The sequence below is a fragment of the Tursiops truncatus genome, chromosome 3 (assembly GCF_011762595.2).
Source record: "Tursiops truncatus isolate mTurTru1 chromosome 3, mTurTru1.mat.Y, whole genome shotgun sequence".
In the NCBI taxonomy this organism is placed as follows: Eukaryota; Metazoa; Chordata; class Mammalia; order Artiodactyla; family Delphinidae; genus Tursiops; species Tursiops truncatus.
The window spans coordinates 159,183,844-159,197,857 of NC_047036.1; the positions used below are offsets into that span (position 1 = coordinate 159,183,844).

Genomic DNA, 14,014 nt, shown 5'->3' on the forward strand with positions numbered 1-14,014 from the left:
ATGGACCAGCATTTATTCAATCATCCTGATGGAAGAATATCACAGCCTGGCAATGAACAGTATTATAAAATCCATCTTTCCTCCTGGAGTTTTTATTTCAGTTGGGTAAGTTGATACAGGTGGGATTGCTGGGTTAACAGAAATGCGCCCTAGAAGTTTCAGTAGAGGCTGCCATGTTTTCTCTTCTTGTTAAATCTTAGTTATTCATCATGTATCCGCGAGGGTGGATGATCCCAGTTCATTAGCCAGTCCCCTCTCGTAGAACACTGGAGTCGTTTCTCATGTGTTACCGTTACATGCCATGTTTCCAAATCTTATTTTAACCTGGTGGATCTCAATTTGGGGGGCGGGGGGCGGATTTTGTCCCTCAGGGACATTTGGCGATGTCTGGAGACGTTTCTGGTTGTCATGACTGGGGGTGGGTGCTCCTGCCATCTAGTGGACAGAAATTAAATTCCCTGAGTGCACAGGGGGGACCCATAACAAAGAATGATCCGGCCCCAAAAGTCCACAGCCCTTTGGGGACAGAAGTCTCTAGAAGAGTCGTCTTCGTGGCACGAGTGAAATTTCCTTTGCTATGAAATGTCTCTGATTCAAACGTAGATTCTCAGGCTCTGCCTCCAGACTGAAGGGGTCAGAAGCTTGGAGGTGGTGCCTGGGAACCTGAGTTTTCTTTCGATGCCCCCATCCAGTTACCTAACTCTGATCTCCCCTTTGCTCTCTGCACATCCGGGAGAACCGCATCCTTCCTTCCAGAACATTCCTACAGGAATGACTCCACAGAACTGGCTCACCGGGGGAACTGAGGCACCCCACGCTCACAGAAGGCAGAGAGTCGGGAGGTCCTTGAAACCTCCAACTTGGGGCACACACCCTGTCTCTGTGATTCAGGAATAGGATGCTACCTTTGCCTCCATCACAACTGCTTTGCAGTGCCCTCCAAGCTTGTCACTGAACAAGGGAATTTGGATTCCAAAATATCAGATGCTTCCATGCCCTGCTTCCGGCAGAGGGAAGAGGAAGCGAAACCAAGACAGCTCCGGTTTCTTCTGCCTCCAAACCGCCCCAAGGTCACCTCTGGCCGGTGGACCGGAGCACAGGCACAGCTGCAGGGACTTCTTCCAGCGTGGTTGCGGCTTTGCAGCTTCTGCCCAGAAAGGGGTTGGGTGGGAGTGGGTGCCGATATCAACCCACCACTCCCCCTCGTTTATGACTGTACGTTGTGGTGATGGTAAGAATGATTGTGTAATTGCAGGCTGCGTAATCATAGCAACCATTCCATGTAATTGCAGGGTTAGGAGCAGAATAATGATAATGCAATATAACAAATGAGGGAATGAAATGTAATCTTACGTAGGTCATGAGTCACATAATTGTGTTACAACCTCCAGGAACTGACTGCGCATTTTGTTGACATTCCCTGGGTGGTCCTGCCCTGTTGGCAGGTGTTGTGACAAGGAGGCTTGGGTAAATAGTGGGGGCGGGACTATGGTAGTTTAAGGCGGGTGGGGGAAGGGGGGGAGGCCGAACCGGAGGGTTCAGGTGAGACTGGAGGGTGGGGTGAGCATAAGGGCGGTGCTAGGGTTTAGCTTAAGGTTGGGAAAAGCGGGGAGAAAGAGGAGGGGAAGTTGAAGACGAATGGATTAAGTCAGGGGTTGGCAAACGATGGCCTGAATCTGGCCAGCCATGTTTTGTTGTTTAAAAAAAAGTGTCTTTTTTATTGAGATGAAACTCAGGTAACGTAAAATTAACCCTATCGAAGTGTGCAATCTCATGGCAGTCAATGTACTCACACTGTTGTGCAGCCATCACCACTATCCATTTCCAAACTTTTTCATCCTCCCAAACTGAAACCCAGCCCCCAGTAAAGACTAACTCGCCGTTCTCCCCTCCCCCAGCCCCTGGCAATCACCACTCTACTCTCTGTCTCTATGAATGTGATGGCTCTAGGGACCTCGTATAAGTGGAATCATACAGTAATTGTCACTCTCTGTCTCTATGAATGTGATGGCTCTAGGGACCTCATATAAGTGGAATCGTACAGTAATTGTCACTCTCTGTCTCTATGAATGTGATGGCTCTAGGGACCTCATATAAGTGGAATCGTACAGTAATTGTCACTCTCTGTCTCTATGAATGTGATGGCTCTAGGGACCTCATATAAGTGGAATCATACAGTAATTGTCACTTTGTATGTAGCTTCTTTCACTCAGCATAAAGCCCTCCAGGTTCAGCCATGTTGTAGCAGGAGCCAGAATCTCCTTCCTTCTTTTTTTTTTTTTTTTTTTTTTTTTTTGCGGTACGTGGGCCTCTCCCTGTTGTGGCCTCTCCCATTGCCGAGCACAGGCTCCGGACGCGCAGGTTCAGCGGCCACGGCTCACGGGCCCAGCCGCTCCGCGGCATGTGGGATCTTCCCGGACCGGGGCACGAACCCGTGTCCCCTGCATCGGCAGGCGGACTTTCAACCACTGCGCCACCAGGGAAGCCCTCCTTCCTTTTTCAGGCTGAATAATATTCTGCTTTTGGGTGGCCTCGGCCGCCAGTGGCTTGAAGCAGGATCTCAGTTCCCCGACCAGAGACTGAAGCCAGGCCACAGCAGCGAGAGCACGGAATCCTAGCTACCAGGCTACGAGGGCCAGTGGCTAGTGACAAGGCCCTGGCTTGTCTGCTTTGTAGAAATGAATTTCAATAATGGGATGGAAAAAAGTGAAGTGTTTACTAGGAGGAAAAAAGAGTACATGTGAATAGACACACATGGGTAGGCTCAGAGGGAGAGTTGCGCCTTCGTGGTAGTTCAAATCATTTATACAGGGCATTTCTTCTGGGTTTCCTCTGGTCAATCATCTCGCTTTGCCTGGCTCTGAGTCCGTATTTGGTATAACTCAGGGTCCTCCCCTGTGTGCACGCGCATCTCTTAGCCAAGACGGATTCCAGCGTAGAGGCCTGTGGGAAGGTTGACATCTAATATGGGGTGGCGCCCCCCCCTCCTTTTTTGGCCCCGGAGGAGCCTTTCTGCGCATGTGTAGTCGGGAAGTTCTCCCTGACCTCGAGAATGAGAAATATGTGGTCTCTTTATCTTTTATCCAGGCAGGACTCAGCTCCTCTCCCCCCCTGCCATTATCTTTATCTTAGAGTATCTGTCCACAGGGGACAGACTTCAGCTGCTCAGCCTGGGGCCCGTCTATCTCCCGCCTCAATTCCACTGCATGTAAGTATACATCACATTTTGTTTATCCATTCTTCTGCCAGTGGACACTTGGATGGCTTCCACCTTTTGCCTATACTGAATAAAGCTGCTATGGACGTAGGTGTACAAGTGTCTGTTCCATATTTGCTTTCAGTTCTTTTGGGTATGCACCCAGAAATGTATTGTTGGAGCATATGTAACTCTATGTTTAATTTTCTGAGGAACTCTCATCCAGTGTTCCACAGCTGCTACACGTCTTTTTAAAAAAATATATTTATTTATTAGTGTTTATTTTGGTGAAATTCACATAATGTCAAATTAACCAATTAAAGTGTACAATTCAGTGACATTTAATACATTCACAAAATTATGCAACCATCATCTCTGTCTGGTTGTGGGATATTTTCAGCACCCCAGTGGAAACCCTGTACCCATTAGCTGTCACTCCCCAGCTCCCCCTCCCTGCAGCTTCTGACAATCTGCCTTCTGTCTCCTCCTCTGAACATTTCATATGAATGGAAGCATATACTATGTGGTCTTCTGTGTCTGGTTTCTTTCACTCATCATGTTTTTGAGGTTCATCTACATTACAGCATGCATCAGTGCTTCGTTCCTTTTTTAAAGCCAAATAATATTCCACTATATGGAATGCATTTTGTTCATCCACTCCTCTGCTGATGGACATTTGGGTTGTTTCCAACCCTTGGCTATTGTGAACAGTGCTGCCTTGAACATGTGTGGACAAGGATTTGTTTGACTATAGCTGCTTGTTTTTCCAGGTAAAGTTTTTTGGGCACTGAGCCCCGCCATTCATTTATGTGTGGCTGCTTTCATGCTACAGCGGCAGAGTTGAAGAGTGGTGTCAGAAACTGTATGGCCTAAGATGTTTACTATTTGGCTCTTTGCAGAAAAAGTTTGTTGACTCCTGGTTGGATGAGTTTGGGAGCTGGGTCGTCCGCCAGAAACTTCTAGTTTTTGTTTTTTAATCAATTTTTTTTTATTGAGATATAGTTGACTTATAATGTTGTGTTAATTTCTGCCGTACAGCAAAGTGATTCAGTTATACATATACATATATATATACACATTCTTTTTAGAAAAATATTCTTTTCCATTGTGGTTTATCCTAAGATATTGAATATAGTTCTCTGTGCTATACAGTAGGACCATGTAGAAACTTCTACTTTTGCCCCAATAAACATTCTTTTCTCCTATAGAACTATAACTTTGGTTGGGAAAATGGCTGCTCAGAGCAAAGAGTACATTTCCCAGCACCCTTTGCAACTAGGCACACGCAGTAATGAGGTTCTGGTCTGACGACCCCTAGTGGAGGTGATGGTCACAGCCTCTCAGTCTTACCTAAAGGGACAAGATTTGCCCCCCTCAGACCCTTCCCTTTTACCGCCAGCTGGAGCAGCCATCTTGGACCCTGAGGTGGAAGAAGCAAGATGGAAAGAAGGTCCCATATGGTCACGTCAGCCCTGGTAATACAATTTCACTGTGGCTCTCATTTTCACTCTCTGATTACCAGGAGTGTCTTTCCATATTTTTATCAGCCATCAAGTTTTCCATTCAGGAAATGCCTATTCATGCTTTAGCCCATTTTTCTACAGGATGTGATCTGCCCCTTGTTGATTCAGAGTTCTTTACAGATACTATATTTTTCTTGGTCGCATGTGTTGCAAATATATTCTCCCAGTATTTGCCTTGTTGTTTCACTCTCTTCACAGTCTTTCGATGAACTGAAATTCTTCATTTTAATGGTGTTGAGTTGATCATCTTTTCCTGTATTTTTCTTTTATGCTTTTTGTGTCTTGTTTAAATTTTTTTCCTTGTGTCAAGGTCATGAAGCTATTCTCTTACATTGACTTCTAAAATCTTTATCATTTTGCTTTTCACATTTAAATCTTTAATACACCCAGAGTTGGGTTTTGTGTATAGTTTCATGTTGGGTAGGCCAGGATCCTCAAATGCTTTCCTTTTATTTTTTGACACAGAAACCCCAGTTCTTTCTTTCTTTTTTTTTTTATGAAAATCATCAGTGGAGCCCTTGTAAACCTGTAGCAGGATTATCTTTCCAATTTATTTCTGATGGGGGGTTGTTCTCTATTGTCATTCAATTCCAATGCATTTGTTCCAGCAGAAAAAGCAGGCCAAAATGCCGCAGGCTCAGAAACCAAACTCCTGTAAGCTTCAGGGTTAGGGCAGGAATTTGAAATCAAGGGGAATGTGGCCATAATTAGGGAACCCCCAAGATGGCCTCCAATCATCTCTGCCTGGTTTTCAAGCCCTTGTGTAATCTTCTCCCCTTGACGTGGGTTAGACTTTGTGATTCCCTTCTAACCAATAGATGATTACAAAAGTAATGGGATGTCACTTCCAGGATTAGGTTACAAAGGACTGGGATTTCTCTGTCTCTCTCTGTCTCTCTCTGTCTCTCTCTCTCCCCGATGAAGCCAGTTGCTATGTTGTGAGCTGTCCTGTGCAGAGGCCCACATGGCATTGTGTACTAAGCACTAGATCTTCATCAATATCATCACACACACTTTCCTGCTCCCTATTCCCACCTCCCTGCCTCCCCCACTCCCTGAGGCAATCACTGCCCTTGGTTTTGTGTTTCTTTTTTTTCAATCCTTCATTTTTAAAAATTGTGTTAAAATACACATAACCTAAAATTTACCGTCTTAACCATTTTTAAGTGTACAGTTCAGTGGTTTTAAATACATTCCAGTGTTGTGCCACCATCACCCCCATCCATCCCCAGAACTCTTTTCACTTGTAAAACCGAAATTCTGTACTTGCTGAACACCATCTCCCATTTCTCCCCTTCCCCCAACCCCTGGAAACCACCATTATACTTTCTGTCTCTATGATTTTGATTACTCTTGACTACCTCGTCTGAGTGGAATCATATAGGATTTGTCTTTTTGTGTCTGGCTTATTTCACTAAGCATAATGTCCTCGAGGTTCATCCAGCTGTAGCATATTGCAGAATTTCTTTCCTTTTTAAGGCTGAATAATATTCCATTGACCACATTTTGCTTATCCATTCTTCTGATGATGGACACTTGGGTTTCTTCCATGTTTTAGGTATTGTGAATAACACTGCTATGAACATGGGTGCACAAATATCTTTTTGAGACCCTGCTTTCTATTCTTTTGGGCATATACCCGGAAGTGGAATTGCTGGATCACTCGCTAATTCTATTTTTAATTTTTTAAATTGAAGTATAGTTGATTTACAATGTTTCAGGTGTACAGAAAAAGTGATTCTGTTATATATATATATTCTTTTATATATATATATTCTTTTTCAGATTCTTTTCAGTTATAGGTTATTACAAGATATTAAATATAGTTCCCTGTGTTATACAGTAGGTCCTTGTTGTTTATCTATTTTATATCTAGTAGTGTGTATCTCTTAATTCCAAATTCCCAGTTTATCCCCCCGCTTTCCCCTTTGGTAACCATAAGTTTGTCTTCTATGTCTGTGAGTCTATTTCTGTTTTGTAAATAAGTTCATTTGTGTCACATTATAGATTCCACATATAAGTGATATGATATGGTGTTTGTCTTTCTACTTCTGACTTACTTCACTTTGTATGATAATCTCTAGGTCCATCCATGTTGCTGCAAATGACATTATTTCCTTCTTTTTATGGCTGAGTAATATTCCATTGTATATATGTACCACATCTTCTTTATCCATTCATCTGTTGATGGACATTTAAGTTGCTTCCATGTCTTAGCTATTGTAAATAGTGCTGCTATGAACATTGGGGTGCATGTATCTTTTTGAATTAGGGTTTTTGTCTTTTCCAGATATATGCCCAGAAGTGGGATTGCAGGATCATATGGTAACTCTATTTATAGTTTTTAAAGGAACCTCCATACTCTTCTCCATAGTGGTTGCACCAATTTACATTCCGTATTTTTAATCTTTTGAGGAACCACCATACCGTTTTCCACAGCAGCTATATCCTTTTACATTCCCACCTACAGTGCACAGAGGTTCCAATTTCGCCACATCTTTGCCAATGCTTGTTTTCTGTTTTATTTTGTTTTTGTTTTTTGATAGTAGCCTGATGTGTATGAGGTAGAATCCTCAATTTTTTTAACAGTTAGTTTTATACTTATTATTTTTTATTAATCACACAATTATCCTTAAACAAAATCTCTGTGGATGTATCTTGTATGTCTTTTGAGCTTTATAAACGTAGTGTAATGCTCTTTGAAGCCTTCTGGGACTTTTTTTCACTCAACATCACACTTCATTCATGTCATTTGTCAGAATGAAGAAGCTCACTTCCTAGAGAAGTAAGCCTGTCCCTCGTCCATAGGTGTGGAGTCAACTGTGGGACTCAGTGCATCAGAGCAAGATGGTTAATTCCTCGCAGGACAGCAAGCAGCATGAGCCTCAGTCCCCAAGCCCCATGGGTGACACGATGGACCCCATATGCTGAGGGATACAGGGTCAAGGGCTGAGGATGGACCCCATATGCTGAGGGATACAGGGTCAAGGGCTGAGCACCTTTTGTAGAAAGCAGCAAACAAGCCAGCTTCCCTCCATCAGGGATCAAACAGTTAGTCAGAAGTTACGCTGTCGGGGGACTTCCCTGGCAGTCCAGTGGTTAAGACTCCACGCTTCCACTTCAGGGGGCACGGGTTTGATCCCTGGTCGCGGAACTAAGATCCCGTATGCTGCACGGCAAAAAAAAGAAAGTCATGCTGAGTAGGCTGTGTGCTTAGCTACGGAAACTGCTTAGTCTTGGGAGAAGTACAGGTCTGCAGTCTGGCACAGTCAGCAAGAATGTGCAGGGATGCTCAGGACCTGCAGGCTGCCTCTTCTGACGTCATGCAGACACCTATGGCTTATCCACTTCACACCTGTATCATATTCTCCCTTTGTGAAGATACCACGACGTTGAGGCTGCTTCCAGTCTTACCCAGGTGCGAGAGTCTCTTGAGGGCAGAGTTGCTGAGCTATGGCTTATCCCTGTGTTTGTTGTAGTTTTTTTTTTTTTTTTTGGACGCACTGCGTGGCACGTGGGATCTTAGTTCCCCAACCAGGGATTGAATCTGTGCACCGTGAAGTGGAAGCGTGGAGTCTTAACCACTGGACCGCCAGGAAAGTCCCTTTCTTTTAGTCCTTGTGTCTCTTACTTGCAGCCAAACGCACTCATCAAACTCACTCCCGGGCTTCCCTGGTGGCGCAGTGGTTAAGAATCCGCCTGCCAATGCAGGGGACATGGGTTCAAGCCCTGGTGCGGGAAGATCCCACATGCCGCGGAGCAACTAAGCCCGTGCGCCACAACTACTGAGCCTGTGCTCTAAAGCCTGCAAGCCACAACTACTGAGCCCACGTGTCACAACTATTGAAGCCCATGCGCCTAGAGCCTGTGCTCCACAAGAGAAGCCACCGCAATGAGAAGCCCACGCACTGCAACGAAGAGCAGCCCCCACTCGCTGCTACTGAGAAAGCCTGCATGCAGCAACGAAGACCCCACGCAGCCAAAAATAAATAAATAAATTTATTAAAACAAAAAAACCCAAAAAAAACCTCACTCCCAGTGATGGATCCCACGGCCCCTGCCCTGGCCACTCAAATGTGGAAACAACTCCAGATCTTAGGAGGAAACGTAAGGTAGAAACCTTAGGAGGAAACTCCTGACTTTACCGAGGAAACCCTGTGCTGAATAAGATTCCCTTTCTGCTTCCTGGTGGAGCAGAAATTCAAATTCAAATTCAGGTGTAGAAAAATGAAGCTTCATTCGTTGCACATCCAAGTTTATGAAATGAGATTCTCACCTGCTACAGCAAAAAACAAAACAAAAAACCTCCAAACATGGGGGTGTAGGTGGAATTTGAGTGTGTCCCTGCCATTTATGTCCTAACTTGCTTGAGCTAAGAGCAACAGCTGCCCAGTATCCTGGGTTCAGATCCTGGCTCTGCCCCTGGGGCCTGTTTTCCTTCTCTGTAAAATGGGACCATGGTAGTTGTAATGAGTTGCGTTCGTGGGCAGGAAGTGTATTCAGCAGTAGCCGCTCATGGTAGATGCTATGTGATTTTTTTGCCAGTAGGGGAGGGAAGGAGGCCACCATACATCTGAGGCTGTGTGCTTTTTCTTTTTTTTTTTAATGTCTGCTGTTAATAAAATATTTTTACAGAGACCAAAAATTCAGAATAGTGCAAAACATCTCAACACCATGCATTCATGACCACTTCTCGTTGATTTTAAACATTTGTTCCAAGTCACATATTTACAGAGAAATGGGGGCATCTGTGCAGATGCCAGACCAACGGGATGGAATTAAAACAGACAAACAGCATCTTGAGTTCACATTTGCAATCACATGCTAAGAGAAGTTGTGTGGAGGAAGAACCTCCCTGGACTGCGTGGCCGGGTTTGGGTGGGGGGTCTTAGGGGGCCGGGGCCAGGGTTGGGGTCTGAATCCCCCTGGCCGTGTGGCCGGGGATGCATAGGGACCCTCTGCCTGTGACCTGTGCCTGTGCCACTGTGGCTGGGCGGGGGGCAGGGGGAAGATGGAGGGGGTCTTACCTAACACCATCAACTTGATTTGTCTCTTAAAAAAAAATAAAAGGCAAAGAGAAGAGCAACACGTGTCCATGAAAACGACTTTGGTCCTTGACAATTCTTAGGAAAGGATGTTCAGGGGACAGCAGGGGTCATGATGTGGACCAGCCCCCCAGTGAGCTCCCCCATTCTCTGCCTGCACAGCAGAGTTGGGGCAACTCCAGGCTGTCTCCACTCTGCCTCGTGCCTCAGTGTTCCCACCTGTAAGATGGACAGCGCTGGGGTGGACAGAAAGGTCTCTGAGGTCCCAGCTGAGAGAGATCCCAAGGATTTCTAGTTGGCTAATTTTTTTTTTTTTTCATCTGTGATGGAGGCATGGTGAGGTTTCAGGCTGTGGTGCCTGAGAATCAGGACTGAGGGATGCGACTGGGTGCCTCCTCATTTTAGGTAAATCCTTCGAGGACAGACTGGTGAGAGCCAGAGAGAGCAGGGGACCCTCTTCCTTCCAGAAACCTGTTTTTGCTTTTTCTCCTTTCTCTGTCTCTGTATCTCCCCATCTCTGACTGGAAGATCTCCTGAGTGCCCAGATCTGTGTGGGAGGGGGAGGCTGGTATGGACAGACACACATGTGGATGCATGGGCACACACAGAACCCCCTGCCCGAGACATAGTTCAACTAGGCATCCCCTCCCTGCCATCCCCCTGTGCCCAGAGAGCCTTTCACAGACACCCCTAGCCCCATGGCATCAGAGACAGAGGCTGGGGAAGGGACAGACAGAGGAGGAGGGACAGAGGCTGGGGAAGTCCTAAGGGGGATCAGAGAGTGTTTTCTACAGAAGGGAAAATTTGTGATGAGTTTTGAGGAATGAGTAGGAGTTCTCTGGGAGAAAGAAGAGGGAGGAAATTTCCAAAACAGTTCTAGCCTGGGAGTCAGAGTGTCATTTGACAAATACTCCCTGAGGCTTCCTTCATGTGCCTGGGCCAGTGCTGGGGAATCCTACACACACACACACACACACACACACGCACGCACACACGCACGCACGCACGCGCGCGCTTTGACCAGAGAGCCTCCCGATGAATCTTTTGGGAAATACCTTGGCTCTCTCCAGCAGAAGCTCAGCTCCCCCTTTTCCTGCCAGTCATCAAAAAAATCTTTCAGAACCCACCCCAGATCACAGATTACCTCCCCTTTGGGTGTTGCTGGCGTTTTCAACTCCAAGTGAACCGCCCAGCGCACCTCCACCTCTTGGATGGTCTGAAGTTCGAATCTGCCTCTCAGTCCTTGTGGTGGAGACTCCACGTTCTCCCCAAGCCACCTCTCAGCCTGTCCCTTGCCCCTGGCTGGGGCCCACCTTCCCCACCATCCTGAAGGAGAACTTTCATCCTAATCTCTGGTTCAGAACCTTCGGTCACTTCAACCTGCCTGAATTTAGAGGAACACACAAATGCTTCCGGGTAGATGAGAAAACAGTGTCGCTTCTTCCAGACTCTTGTTCACGGATGGGGAAACCATTATCATACAACACTCAATTTGCACACGGCCTCCTTAGAGATGCTCAACCCCTCGGCAGTGCACAACTGGGACATCTGTACCCAGGGACCCTGGGGCTCATCTAGGCAGAGTTTTAAATATATACTCCAAAGTCTTTCCAAGAATTAATGTCAGTGGCCTGAAAGCATTTTGTCCTCTCGCCCCCACCATCAGTCCATTCTTCATGACGTAGCCAGAGGAAGATTTCAAAACCTGAAATCAGACCCTCCTCAGCTTTAAAATCTCCTGGGGCCCCCAAGCGTCTGAGGGTAAAATCAAAACTCCCCAGGGCAGCGTACAAGACCTGGTTTGATACCTCTGCAGGTGTCCCCAACCTCATCACCATCCCCCAGTACCCCACTCGCTGGCTCAGCTCTAGCCACGCTGACCTGGCTGTGCTTCAAGTCAGCCTACCTCCTAGCCTTTGCACCTGCTGTTCCTGCTGCCTGGAGCTCTTTTCTCTCCAATGGGTGGTTCCTTCTCACTTTTCACCTCCAGAGAAAGCCCTCCCTCACCTTCCCCATCTGACGTAGGCTCCACCACTCCGAGAGCGCAGCTAATCCTCATCTCATCCCTCTGTTTTAATTTCTCCCTAGCACAGCACAATCCTGTATTTATCAACCTGGCAGAAAAAAATCCCATGACATACACACTGGTCCAACGTGGAAAAGCAGATTCTGGGCAAAGACAAGCCTTGCCAACCTTTCCCAAAATGTTTCCCAAAATGCCTGCATGTGCTAAAATGGGGAAATTAGACTCTGGCCAAACTGCCCCAACATCCCTGCAGGAGGAAGAGTTTCAGGCAGCTAGAGGCCCCCCCCCGCCCCCCCCCCCGGGGTATCCTGTGACCTGTGTGTTTAAATGAATGAATGGGATTATGGGGAGGAAGCTCCCAACACACACACACACACACACACACACACACACACACACACCCTCGAGTTTCTGGGGAGGAAGCTCCCAACACACACACACACACACCCTCGAGTTTCTGGGGAGGAAGCTCCCAACACACACACACACACCCCCTCGAGTTTCTGGGGAGGAAGCTCCCAACACACACACACACACACACACACACACACACACACACACACACCCCACCCCCCCACCCCCCCTCGAGTTTCTGGTCTCTTTCTGTTCTTTCCTGACTGGAGCATTCTGGGGAAGGAAGAAGGGGTTGGCTTAGGGGACTGGATCCAGGGAATCCCAAACCTTCACGCTTTTTTGGCGGGAGGTCAGGAGTTCTCAGGGTATCTCCCCGTGGGGTCCCACTGGAAAGTGCTGAGGGCAGGGGTTTTGCTTGGCAACCAGAGATGGGAGGGGGCACTGGGGGTCTTGGCCCAGGACCCCCATCCCTTTAAGGGTTGGGGGAGGTCCCCTAAGGGGGATTAGCAGCAATGGGGAGCTGTATCGGGTCATCCGATCTCAGCCCACCCTTCAATGGGGCACACAGGCCAAAGGGAATGGGGAGAGGGTGTGGCACTGGGACCCTCGGCATTGTCTCAGGCAGCTCTCCGGGCCTCAGTTTCGTCGTCAAATGGGTGGGTTGAACTCTACGATATGAGGATTGGGTATGTGGGGGGGAAAAGGGAGGCAAACCCCCATAGGGAAGTGGGGACGGCGCGGGAGCCCCAAAGCCGACCCCTTGGTCCCCAGGGTTTGGGCGCCCAAGGGCGCATGTGCTTTTGAAATTCCATCCTCCCCCCTTCCCTGTTTATTTTTTGCACAAACATCAAAAGGGACTCTGGTACACCCGGGGGGCCCTCCAATCACCACCCTAGTCCCTCCAGGCCCCAGACCACCCTAGGAGGCGCTCCAGGAAGCCCTGCCCCTTGCCCAGAGCCCGCCCCTCGAGGGAGCTGAGAGTTCCATACTTGGCAAATTGATCTTGGGCCCCAGGGGTTGGGGACCCATCTTATGGCTTCCCCAGGGGGCAGGAGACAGAGCCTCCCGGTACCACAGCCCTGGGACCTGGCCTCCTTACTAGGGGGTGGGTTTTCCTCCCATCCCAGCTCGAAAGTCCCCCTAGACGATGGGGGAGTGGCCTCAAGTAGGGGGATGTGCCTTCTTCCTTCCTCGCGCCCCACTGCGCGGCCTCCTGAGGGGGCGGGGCGTTGCCATTCACCTTTCCCCAGAGGGGGAACTAAATCCAGGGCGCAGGTGCAGCCCAACCTCAGCACAGAGCGCGGACACTCGCCCCCTGGGAGGTCCCAGCTCGCGGGCGCCGCCCCACCCCGTGCGCTCTGCGCAGGCGCAGTGGTGCCCGCCTGCGTGCCCCACGCTATGGAGCAGGCGCGGCCCCGCCCTCCTCGGCGGAGCGCGTGTCCGACTTAAGCTTGACGAACTCCTTGGCCACCTCATCGTTGCTGCGTTGCGACAGGATGCGCAGCACCGTGAGGCCCGTGTCGTCCATGTGGATGCGGCGGCCAAGCGGCAGCCAGCAGGCGGCGCTCCCGCGCTGGACCAGCTCGCGCAGCTGCAGCACGGCCAGCCCCACTGTGCGGTCCTCGCGCGCGAAGCAGTAGTCCTTGACGCACACCTGCAGCTCATAGCACTCCGGGCCCGCTTCGGCGCTCAGCGTGCTGCGGGAAGGCTAGGCGTGAGGACACGTCCCGCCCACTGACCAGCCACGCCCCTACCGGTGACCCCCGCTTCCCCTGCCCCGGGTCACGCCCACAGCCGCGCATTCTGAGCTGGGGCATTCTGAGCTGGGCCATTCCCATAATGAGTGGCCTCCTATTTTCATAACCTTCCA

At 48.6% G+C, this 14,014-nt stretch overlaps 1 protein-coding gene across 4 annotated transcripts in view; it reads right to left on the minus strand.

The window, feature by feature from the left end:
• Nucleotides 1-12,379: 12,379 nt before the first annotated feature.
• The window catches only part of UNC13A (unc-13 homolog A), a 64,041-nt gene continuing 62,406 nt past the window's right edge, over nt 12,380-14,014 (minus strand). For all 4 annotated transcript variants that reach the window (XM_073801936.1, XM_073801937.1, XM_073801935.1 and 1 more), the window contains one exon: nt 12,380-13,841. In XM_073801936.1, coding sequence (XP_073658037.1) covers nt 13,541-13,841 — 301 coding nt within the window. In that variant the 3' untranslated portion in view covers nt 12,380-13,540. The remainder of the gene's footprint in view (nt 13,842-14,014) is intronic.